Below are 12,807 nucleotides of genomic sequence, written 5' to 3' on the forward strand. Positions count from 1 at the left end.
ACACTAAGAGATAATGGCTGCAGCATCAATCTTGTTGGCAGGAGGTCTGTGACAAGACAAAACCAAAACACTTGGTGTCATTATTGACAGAAATTTGAATTTTAAAGATCACATCACACATGTCTCCCAACAAGCAATAGGAAGACTGAGAGGTCTGTACAGGTTCAGAGGTATGCTACCTGAGGCTGCAAAGCTTCAACTCATGCAGTCACTGATATTGTCAGAAGTCTACTATATTGCTTCCCTGCATATGGCAATAGTATCACTAAGGAAGACGTGTGCAGAATACAGCAAATTCAAAGCTCAGCAATCAGATTTGTATTCTGCCTTAAACAATTTGATCGTGTTTCCCCTTTCAGTGAAGCAGCCGGGATGTTACCCATGGAAGCCATGTGCAGGTTTTTGACCTGCTGTATGACTCACAGGGTACTGACTCTCCGTGAGCCCGACTATCTTTGCGAGAGGCTTTCTGTCCGAGATGAGATCATACAACGTAGGACTTGTCATGGTGGGAGGCTTCACTTTCCAAGGGTCACCTTGGAATCGGGAAAGAAAACATATTATGCTATGGTACGGCAGCCCATTCGTTTTGAAGATTTTGTGATGAGTGCTGTTATGGGGAGCGCACATTATGAACCTAATACATACAGGGAGGCATCGAACTGTGAAAATCATCTCCAATGGCAAAAAGCAATGGAAGATGAGATTAACTCACTTCACATGAATGAAGTGTGGACAGTTGGGTGGTTACAACTGTGGGTGGTTGCTGGAATCTAGGTCAGGGTAGTTACAACTGTGGGCCGCCAGTTAGTGAGCTGTGACTACTTTCCACCGGCGAATGTCACGACTCATAATCAACGGTCCAAGTGTTTTTTGTTTAGTAGGTTAGTATAGTGTTTCGTTTTGTTACTTCCCACGACCCTCAACAAGGCTGTGCCTTGTTCTTCTTACTCCCACCGCCAAGAGTCATAGGTTCTGTGGCTGCCTTTCGCTCCGGTTCGTCGAAAGTTTTCATCTGTCTAAATCTAATTTTTCTGGCATGCTTTCAATCTTATTTAGCCTTGATTTCTTCTATGTGAGGATGTTTTCTTCGATGGAGTAGTTTTACAGGCCGTCTGTGCCTGATGGGGCCCGTGAGGAGGAAAATGGATTGACTCACCTCAGCCTTGGCGGAGAGGAATGTTCCAACTAGGCTGGCGCTGGATTACGGCCCCCTCTCCGCCCTGATTCGTCTCCCCTCCGGTGCTGTCCGCCCGAAAGTAGTGGCATACTACACCGCCCTACCGCAAGTTACCATTGCTGCTGTTATTGTTATGTTTTTATAGATTTATTTCACAAAAGGAAGAGACTATTTGCAGTATTAGTTGTTATTTGCCAACAAAGTTATATTTATTGTTATTTCCTTTTAAGTTTATTCATTAGCCTACTTGTTGACATTTTTAAATTTTATAATTTTATTAAATACTAGCTGTGTACCCGTTCTACGCACGGGGATCTTATAATATTCAGTTGAAACCTTCTTATATAAAGAACAGCAGTTGGTTTGCATATTTTAAGATATGCTGGCCAAACTATTATACATAGCTTCATTTTATGTTGTTTTTTGTTGTTCCGGATCGGTATGACAATCAATAAAAGGTTAAATTACCTCTGTGTCTGCCGGTCGATCCTATAACGGTAGGCTTACTTTTATTTTTACTATCTGATCTCGTTTGCATGGCTCAATCACGTCCTGGTTGAAGTTCGTTCGCTACGCTCACTCACCTGTATGTTGGAGCTCGTTCGCTGCGCTCACTTTCCTTCAGGTTAGCTCGTTCGCTACGCTCACTTGCCTTCAGGTTAGCTCGTTCGCTACGCTCACTCGCCTCCAGGTTGCAAATTAGCTGTTGTCATAAATGTAAAAGAAATAATAGTGCTAGTGCTGCACCCTGTTGGTAATCCTTGTAACTTTAATGCTATTGAACATCACAGAACAGAACCAACTTGTTTAATTGAAACAGCTGTTAAGATTCAATAATTTCATTTCTCATAAGGTTAACATGGGCTTCCAGAAATTCCACGTCAAAAATCGACAAAAACTTGATTTTCAAGGGTTTACTGTTAAATATCTAACTGTCTCATATTCGATGAAATACGTCTAAAACCATCTCATATATGTATAGTATTTGGAAAATAAGTTTCAGGCGGGACAGTGCTATAGTTATTGAGGAGTAGTTGTAATAAAGTGCGTATTTTAGCGTTACCAAGAGAATGACAGATAGACAGACAGACAGACAGACAGACAGACAGACAGAAATTGAGATAAGGTTTGATTCGGTTTCTCTGACCTATGAAATGTAAAAATAACCAAAAAGTTCATTATTCTAAGCAATGTACAGACAAAACTCTAATTTTATTTATATAGATTTATTAAATTCAATTTTTGGGGCCCCTAAATAATTTTAAGCAGTTACTATTTCTAATGCTGCTCATTAAAAGAAATTAGTAAATTTTGTTATTTATTTGTTGATTTAAAAATGAATTTTGAAAGGTAAAAGCTAGCCTAGAAAGGTCTTATCTATTTTATTAAAATTAAAGAAATGCTTGTAAGTTAGTAGGCTAGATGGGTAGCTAAATAATTAAAAATCCTTTTTGAGTTTCATGTATTATTGTTGATGTTGTTGTTGTGTTTTTAAATTGTTCATTACAGCTTGTTTCTCTCAAATGGCGTGTTGTTCTTGAACCTCCATCCATGGTTCTCACCTTGTTTGTTTTTTATTGGTGGGCCGCTCCTCGGGCCTGCACATGGTTTCACGCTTCCAAGTCGTTGGCCTGGGTGCAGGTACGAGGGTGCGGTTCATTAGGGTCCACGAATCCACTATCTTGCCTCGTAATGGGTAAGTTTTCGGGACTAGTAGTAAAATATATTCATGATAAAAACCAGCAACTTCAAATGTTGTATCGGGGTACGAACACTAAAATAAATTAAAACTCCTGGACATCACCAAGTCACACATAAACATTCATATGGATATCCAGCTCTATTTCTTTGAAGCAAGACCAAATATACCTCATAGAATATAGGTACCTCTGATAAATGAAGACATGGGGATACATGATCAAAATTAAATAGCTAATATGATTTTGTTTACACGTCTGCACTTAGATCTACTCGTAATCCGTCATAATATTTTTTTTATTAACAACGTCATTGAAATAAATTTAACTCCATTTGAAGTTTTGAATCTCGAAACTCGCTGATTGAATCTTGAAACCAAAACATTTCCAAAGTTTTTGTGATTTTGAGATTCGGTTTTGACACATTACTAGTGCTACATATAATTAATAATAGCAACTTCTAGTTATTTCTTACAGAAGCTGTTTTCAAGCAGTTTTCAGAGGCCAAAGATAGAGACAGCGATAAAAGATTGGCTAAGACCATCAAGAAATCAAATCCTTAGCAAGCAGAAAGTAAGGTAATTGGATACCAAATGGTTGAGTAATCTTAATACGCCCTGGGTAATGTTTGAATTGCCATTCTGTTAATAAGCTAAGAACAACCAATTTTGCCGCAGAGTGAACAGACTAGTTTATTTTGCTTAAAAATATGTTGCTTAACTGTGTATGCCGGTGATTACAGAAGGTTTCCAAAATAAAGCTTTCAAATCAAATCATTAAAATATTTATTGTTCGTAACAATGCAAGACACATGGAATAGTTTCACAATCTACAAATTAAGCTAAAAAATACCCCTGCTGCAGCAAAGCGAATTTCCATTTACATGGCTGGTTTTTCACCAAGAGATTCCCTAATAATATCACATTTATTAGCTATTGAAATATCAATAACTAGTGTCCCTGTTGCTCGAATTCGAGCAATTGCTAAGTATTACAGGCGTTATTTTAAAACGAATATCAACCAAGTCAGCAAATATTTGTAGCAAACTGTTAAATTAACAAACTTATTGACTGTTTACAATTAACATATGCTATTCTTCTCACTTTTGATTTCTGACAACAGCTGGAGTTTCATAACAATTTTTGTTTCCAATGTTAATCTTATGGAGAAATACAAAACTATAAGGACTCCAGGGCCTCACTCTCTCATTATTTCCCTAAAAAGAAAGTTTCCTGCACTACTTCACGTTACGCTCTTTCCAATGACACCAAAAACATGACAATCGGTTCAGTAGTTTCGGAGGAGTAATTGTCACAAAAGATCTGCTTGCGTATTAAATAAGTAATAGAATAGATTTAATTAGTACTAAGGTTTGCTCCTGATATGAAGGTAAAAAGGTGTGTTTTTTTTATTTAAATGTTGATAGCTTATTATAAAATAACCATTTTTGCCAAATTCACTAAAAATACACCAATAAATAAGCAAACTACTGCATTTTTATTTTTCTCCATAACAATAACATGAGAATTTTAATTTACACCTAACTTTAATTTACTTTTCAATATACTAAATGATTTTTTTATCCTCTACAAAATGGATTAGAAAAAAATGCAAATTTATATGTTTTAAGGGAAAAAAATGGGAAAACCCAATTTTCACCCCAGTTCCCACATGCCAATCATGCTGTTTCGCAAACTTGTTTGAAGAAACATAGATTTACTTGTATTGTACAAAATTTTAGGGATGGAGAACAAGACAAGATCGAGACGAGATTCTATTTTCTCATTATAATTTGAGACATGATTATAGATCATATTACTATCAGGAATTATTTTTTGCACAGTTTTACAATGGTTAATAAATAACAATAAAGTACCATCATGTGTGACGGTACTGAACCTGTTAACACTCACTACCGGGTGACTCAAGACTCTATATACAGAGCAGTGTGACGACCGGTACTGAACCTGTTTAAACAACAACTTAAGTGCAATAACTAATTATTTATTACAAAGGTTGATTCAAAAAGAGTGTACAAAATAAGATTCCAGTATGGTGGGATACTGTCCTGTTGGAATGTAAAAAACTTTACGAGTTATCCTTTAATATAAAAATTACCTCATGTCCACATGAACATAAGTTTTGAAATTATAAACGTATAAAATTGGATTATTCTTTTTGAAACACCCTGTAATGTGGAAAACAATTCAAGGCTTGTGCCTAGTGTCCTAGAACAAAATAATTATCTTAACATCAAAAATGTAAACTTTTCAAGTTCTTTATTATGAATTAATATTGAACCAGTTTTATAAATCAAAAGTATACTAAGAATACCTTAATGCCACGTTTTACTTTATTTTACCCTGGATGAACCTTTAATTGACGACATGCAGTGGCTTTTGACCAGTCTAATTTTCTTTCAATAGCGAAACCATTGTCTACTAAGACAGCCCCAATGTCTCCCAAAGCTTTACTCTCTGCAACGATTTCCAATAGATCAAGTTCACCCATGCTGAAACAAGAAAACATTTATCAATTGTAAATTAATATAGTGTATGAGTGATCTAGGTACCATGGTCATTAGAATAAATCTATAAGTGTAAGTATTAGAACTGTAAAGTCTTGATTATCTGACCCAATCCAGGTGCGGCAGGGTTGGATAACACAGAAAATAACAAAAGAAACCAATATAAACCGGTAAAACCATTAAAAAATGAAGTTTGTTTTCCATCAAAACCACTAACTTCTTCCATTAAAGTCATTGGCTATTAGTTATTGGTACAGTACATTAACAGGTTTTCCAAGAACAGATAGAGGCGGCAAAAGGGGTTGTCTCGATGTTTTCACCTTGGTTTACATTCTTACCACACAGAAATAGCACTTAATTTCTTGGTACTTAATTTTCCATAGGGAGAGTCAAATAATCAAGACTATACAGTAAATTTTGTTGTTTAAGAGTTCTTACAGAACTATTTTTGCATCAATAAACAGTTTATGTATGGGAACTGGCCAAACCTTGGTCTTGTTTCTATATCAAGCTGAAAATCTAATCAAGCTGACTGATTGGATTTACACTGAAATGTCTACTTAAAAATATAACATTTATTCCCGATTTAAATAGAATTAGTTTAACAAGTACTTAGGTTTGCTGCATCAGGGAGGGTAAAACTGTTTTTTTTTTTTTGTAAAATGTTAATAGTTACCGTAGTAAGAAATAAAAACATTTTCCAAATTCGATCAAAATATGTTCATAAGCAAGCAAACTACAACAGTTTACTTATTCTCCATAAGAATAACATGGTAATTTTAAATTAAAAATTTTTTGGAATTTTCTCCGTAACCATTAGGCGCATAATAACACTTCAATATACTAAATTATTTGTTTTTTTAAGCTCTACAAAATGGTTTGAAAATAAACTGCTAAATTTTATGTTTTTTGGGTCAAAAATGGGAAAAACCTATTTTTACCCCATAAAACCCCCCGTAAACACCCGTTCCCATGGTCCGATCATGCTGGATCGCGAACTCGTTCAAATAAACGTAGGTTTACACGTTTGTACCAAATTTCATCAAAATCGGATCATTTTTGCTCGAGTTATCGTGCTGACGGACACATGTCTCAACTCACTCTCCGAGTTGAGACTCGACATTTGAAATGCATGCATTGCTTCACTTTTGTCTCTCGTTTTTAATTAGTAGGCCTACTGTAAATAGATTTTCGTGTTTAAAATGTTTTGTAACTGTGTTTTAAAACTGTGACGTGACATCATGAGTCAAAAAACTTCAAGTTTGTATATGGATCTGATGATGGTATAACAAATACCGAAATGCGTAATCCTGTTGGATATTTAAGGACCACTAAAGGCAGTCTGCAGGTATTGTAACCTTCTTATTTTGATTTGCATGAAGTGGCCTAGAAAAACAACTAGAACATGAACTGACAATGTTTTGTTTTATCCTTAACTGCCATGCCATGATGGAAAGCTGTATTTTAAATTATACAGTAAAGGTATTTGGACAATCCCCACCTATTTTCGGTATCTTGTGGCAATATCCATTCTACAAACATGGTTTCTTCTTGTCAGACCACGATAAGAACTGGCAATATTACAGAAATAAAACCTTTACCAATATCTTAGGGCCTTAACCAAGACTATAGGTGGATCACGGTTTTTAGAGGTCATGGTAGGATGGGGAGGTGGCGTACCAAGAGAGGCGTGTGGGGGGGGGGGCGTCCGCACCAGGCCCCACACCAGCATAGGACCCAGAATCTGGGACGTATCACCCTAAGGCAGACATGGCGATTTCTGAGAGCCTCGGCCTAGAAAGGGGGCTGACTTGGGCCTCAAAAAAATGTTTTTCTCTTGGAAAATAAATTTTGCTGTTAGAATATAATAATCTGTTAGAATTACAACTTTCCAAATCTAACTTATATTCTCACGGTCACCGGAAGCGTCTGCAAAGATCAGGTATCACAACCGCGAAAGATACTTACGGTTGCTCCGAAACCACAGAGGCGTTCATGATTTTGCCGCGATTTTGGGAGACGAAGATGATGTCCTAGCAAATGCGGAAGTTGTTCAGGATTTCACCACTATCGTAATAGAATCGTAATGTCCTCGCGATGGCGCAAGATGTTCTTTCACCGTGGATGTAGAATACTTTGCTGCAATCACGGGGAATGATTATGTTGCCCCTGCGTTCGCAGAAGATAACAATGATTTTGTCTTAAAGACAGGAGATAAAGAATATCCCCGGGACCGCAAAAGATTTTCATTATTCCACCGCAAATATAGGAAATGTTTACGATTGCTCTGCGATCTCGAAAGATAACCTGCGTGACCGCGGGAGACGAAGATTACGACCCCGCAAACAGTGAAGACGGTTGGAGCAATGACAAGGTGCAGACGCCTTCCTCAGGAGCTCATAGATAGGATGCTGAAGTTCATCAAGCAATTAAGGTTTGACGGACTCTAACGTACCAAGTGGGGAGCGCAAAAAGCCCATCAGTGGCTGATGTGCAACAGGACAAGGTCCGCCCCTAGCCCTATAGAATCAATCAATCAATCAACAGGGAAGACGCTCACAGTTTCGTCTAAACCGAGGACAATATTGTTCATTTTTGCTGCGATTGCAAAAGTCGTTAGGACTTATTATTGTACAAAACATAATGTATAATATAAAGATAAAAAATAACACCTGTACTGTATTTTATACAAAGATGTTATCTCCTAAATTAAATTAAATATTGTATAAGGAGTGGACAATAAAAACCTGATTAGTATTACTTCTTGGAGTGCTTGTGCTCATTATGAATCTCCAACTCAATTAAAAGCTTAAAGGAAAACTTATTTTAGCATCATTTAATTTTTCTCAAATAAAAAAATTGATTATGCATTAATGCGCCCAAGTTCCTTAATTGCGCTAAGCCCTCAAACGATCCAAAACATGTTTCTTAGTTGCGCCAAGTCCAAGCCAGGAAGGGGTGAGTTGCCGGCAGAAGAATGTTTATATGTTATGCTAACCTAACCTAATGTAACATAACTTAACCTAACCTAACCTACTCAATTATACAGTCAAAGAGGGCCACCACTTGGTACAGTTAATGAACGTATTTGGTGGCTCCTTGGAGTAGTTGCCGCAATTAAGGAATACCCGTCTACCTGACTTAGGTCAAGTGGGCGCAATTAATGCTCGCCCAAAAAATAGATTACATTCAAAATATTTGAAGTAGCCTGCATGAACCTGTTCATTTAATCAGTGATACAAAATAGATTAAAAGCATATAAGTTTTCAGGGTACTTTGGTGTTTTAATGAAATGAAATGCTTTATTGTCGTTAAAACTAAGTACAAAGTTCCAGGCAAGAAATTGTACATTTTAACACCTTTGAACTCAAAACTATTTTGAGTGGCTGTGTACTTATGCCTTGGTGTAGACAGATTATCTTTAGATCTAGTACAACAGTTGTGTACATCAGATATCTTTTCAAAGTAAGAAATGTTTTCTTTTACATACAACAAACTTACCAAAACATACAGAGATGGAAATGTGAGAATGTTAAGACCCACAAAAAGGGGCTTACAATGTGTTCTATTCACACTACAAATTAACCTCACCGCCTTCTTTTGTAAAGTAAAAAGCAACCTGTTAGCATAAAAACTGTTGGCCCACAGTGAGGTACCATAGGACAAATAGCTATGAATGTGGCCATAATATATACAAATAAGGACATCATCTGAAACAGTGGACCTAAGTGCTCTTATTATAAATATGCCTTTTACAATTTTAGATGCTACAAAATCTACATGTGAAAACCACTTCAAGTTTGACTGCAAATGAAAACCCAAAAACTTCAGAGTGTTTACATAGTTACCATCTATAAGTATAAAAGAGGATGTTTGTATATTTGTTTGTTTGGCAGTGATAAACTCAGACACCGCTAAACCGATTGCCACGAAACTTGGTACATACGTGTAGAATGTCATGGAATAGGTTTATACACCATCAATTTCGTGATCCGTCCAATTGGCTCCGCCCCAGTGGCTCTGGAGTTTCCCATGTTAACCTTATGAGAAATGGAATTAATGAATCTTAACAGCTGTTTCAATTAAACAAGTTGGTTCTGTTCTATAATGTTAAATAACATTAAAGTTACAATGATTATCACTATTATTCCTTTTACATTTATGACGACAGCTAATTTTCAACCAAAAGGTGAGTGAGCGTAGCGAACGAACTTCTACCTGGAGGCGAGTGAGCGTAGCGAACGAGCTAACCTGAAGCAAGTGAGCGTAGCGAACGAGCTAACCTGAAGGCAAGTGAGCGCAGCGAACGAGCTCCAACCTAAAGGTGAGTGAGCGTAGCGAACGAGCTCCAACCTAAAGGTGAGTGAGCGTAGCGAACGAACTTCAACCAGGACGTGATTGAGCCATGCGAAAGAGATCATCTTGAAAATTAAGAAGTTAAACGGGGCAAAGCCCGCGGATTACAGCTAGTTACTTATAAATATACAGTGTGACAATTAAGTCTTTAGGACGAATTTATATCTGTAAATAAAAATGAGGTATCACAACCAAATTTTGTATATCATTACTGGTAATAGTAAGCAATTTTTTTTGTATATGGTGATCGGATGTCCCCTATGCCCGCCCTTAGGGAGTAAGTTGAAAATCTTAAAGGTAAGCATGGGTTGATATGCACATCAAATTAAAGTTCTTGTTGAACTAAAACAATGCCGCAAACAAGATCTCAAATGGACAATCGAGACAAAAATTACAAAAGATTCATTGAATTTGCAATGTTATTATACGCTACCTTCTCAGGTCTGCCCCGCTAGAAGAAGGAAGAAAATAATAAACGTTTACATAGGTTGATATCCACATCAATTTGAAGGTCTTCTTAGTAGAATACAATGCCGGTGCTGTAAATTTGAGCTAAAAAAAACAACTGAGTAAAAAATGGCGGTTTCTAGAAATCTCTGAAGGGCTGCCATTTTTTATTTGGTTCTCCATTTGCGATCCGGCTTGCAGCATTGTTTTCAGTTTAACAAGACCTTTAATTTGATATACATATCAACCTATGCTTACCTTTAAGATTTCCAACTTACTCTCTACTCTATGGGTTGTTCCCCATATGTGACATCCGATCATCATGAACACCAAAAAGTAGCTTACTGTTACCAATAAAAACATACCAAATTTGGTTGGTTTTAAAGATATAAAGTAGTCCTAGAAGACTTATTTGTCACCTTGTATATTAGTTCTCTTTACTGTTTATGGTAAGTTTTTTAATAAATACCATGTTAGCCTGACTAAAGTAAATTTAAACATAAAATGATTTTAAACAGCATACTACTTTTTTACTACGTTACTTGTTATTTCATCTATATATATATATATATATATATATATATATATATATATATATGTATACATGTATGCAAAAAAGGCCCATTCATCTAAGCTAGACAGTACGCTACTGTGGTGATGGTAATTCTATCTTCCTTTGTTGCTGGTACAGTGGTAATGACTTGTGTTTATCTGTCATAAAGCCAACTAAGTCATGGATATTGATTGTGTCTACCGTCACTATTCCGTGGACCGTGACGGTCAGTGTTTTTTTCTCTACCTCAATTTTTAGAACTGATTTTAAATTATAGGATTGAAAGCGTTATTTTCCCATCAGATCAGGCATTTAGCTATTTTGTATCAATTTTCAACTATATGTGTATTACACGTTTATAAAAGTACAATATTTTTATTGAGTTTCAAACAGCAAGTGAATCACATATAAACATTTAAATTTCACCCCAATTTCATAGAAATCAATAAATTTGAGTAACAAAACAAAATACTCTTACAAAACTGAAATCCATATTAGGCTCTAAGATGGTTATTTTAATAGAATCTATAATAGGCTAGCATGTTTCTTTAAAACCTTTTTTCTCAGCTTGTGTGCATCCAAGGCCCCACTAGAAAAACAGGCCATGGTGCAGGATCCATGACGTCACACTAGTGGATAGATTTCATTGATAAAATTCATTGCCATCACCGTTCCCATATGTTTTAGAACTTTAGGTAAATAAATAAGCTGGCTGTTTGTAAGATTTTAATGGTAATAGTTTAGTACAACTACCCACTACTGTGTTGCGCTGCCCGTGCTGCAGCATGGCCTGTTTTTTCTAGTAGGGCCTTGGAGCATCACAGGGAAAATCTAATGCATACTGTTAGAAAGATATTTTCCTGTATATGTCCAAAATCCCTTTAAAAATTAAATTAGGCTAAAAAATAAGCATAATTTTTATTTTTATTTTTATTAAAGTGGGCCTTATGGGTTGCCATGCTGGTGACAAAATAACAACAAAATATAAACAGAAAATCAAAACAAATGGAAGAAATTCCAATCACGTGGTATGTTAATAACAATATCCTTCACAAGGACAGTGGAATTCCGACGGTTGAAGAGGAAATAACAAAATTTAGTACAAAATATCTAAAGAAGCTTGAAAATCACCCCAATCACCTGGCTCTAAACCTTTTGGACAACAGTACCAGTATATACAGGCTGAAAAGGATTCATGTCTTGGACCTAAGCTCACGTTTTGTTTGAACAATTTAATTTTCTCCTGTTTATTTACTTATTTATTTTTTCATTGAAATATTTTTAAGTTAGATCTGCCAATGGACAGAGACTAACTAACGTTTTATTAATAATTGTTATTGTATTTGCTGAATGTTCAAAAAATGAACAGATTGTAAATAAAATTGTGATAAAAAAAAATTTTGTATTGACAGCAATACAACAGGAAAAACATAGGTGTGTTATTCATAGCTGACGTCACCCAGATTGCAAACAAAAATCACCTGATTGTATAGCCATATAAATACATACAGTTAGTGATGTGGGCCGGGTAAATACCCAGTGGGTAGGTAAATATAAATTGGGTATTTACCCGGGAATTTACCCCAGGCCCAGGTAAATACCCAAAAACCCGATATTTATAATTTTTATTAAAGTTAGAGAAGATTGAGATGTTTTTTGCAATTATCACCCTGTAAGGATAGTAAAATGATGATAAAATGTGTTAAACAAAATTTCATATGGTCAATATTTAATTAATAGTCATGAAGATTATTATTGAAAATTTTCCTCAGTTGTATTATGATTAGAAAGTTTATATTATAAACACACAGCATGAAAAGTCCTTTGTAATTTTTATTTTTGACAGAGCAGACATCAAAATTGCATTATGCAGGTATGTAATAACTATTATACATATAATAATATACAAAAATTTTAAACGATAATCTAGGTAGGGTAACCCATGAGACTAATAATTTGTACAAAATAATTACTAGAATATATATAGGGGCTATTGTCCCTACAAGCCACTACTTAATATATATATATTTTAATCTAATATATAAAA

General features: G+C 35.7%; 1 protein-coding gene across 4 annotated transcripts in view; it reads right to left on the reverse strand.

Annotated features, from left to right (window-relative positions):
• Positions 1-3,645: 3,645 nt before the first annotated feature.
• The window catches only part of LOC128985640 (uncharacterized), a 153,079-nt gene continuing 143,917 nt past the window's right edge, over positions 3,646-12,807 (reverse strand). For 3 of the 4 annotated variants that reach the window (XM_054405377.1, XM_054405395.1, XM_054405386.1), the window contains exon 17: positions 3,646-5,389. In XM_054405377.1, the coding sequence (XP_054261352.1) occupies positions 5,236-5,389 (154 nt within the window). In that variant the 3' untranslated portion in view covers positions 3,646-5,235. The remainder of the gene's footprint in view (positions 5,390-12,807) is intronic. The other variant, XM_054405404.1, reaches the window with a different exon arrangement.

Source organism: Macrosteles quadrilineatus, unplaced genomic scaffold, assembly GCF_028750875.1.
Source record: "Macrosteles quadrilineatus isolate MER2022 unplaced genomic scaffold, UCM_ALF_1.0 Scaffold_1__1_contigs__length_201487025, whole genome shotgun sequence".
Lineage (NCBI taxonomy): Eukaryota > Metazoa > Arthropoda > Insecta > Hemiptera > Cicadellidae > Macrosteles > Macrosteles quadrilineatus.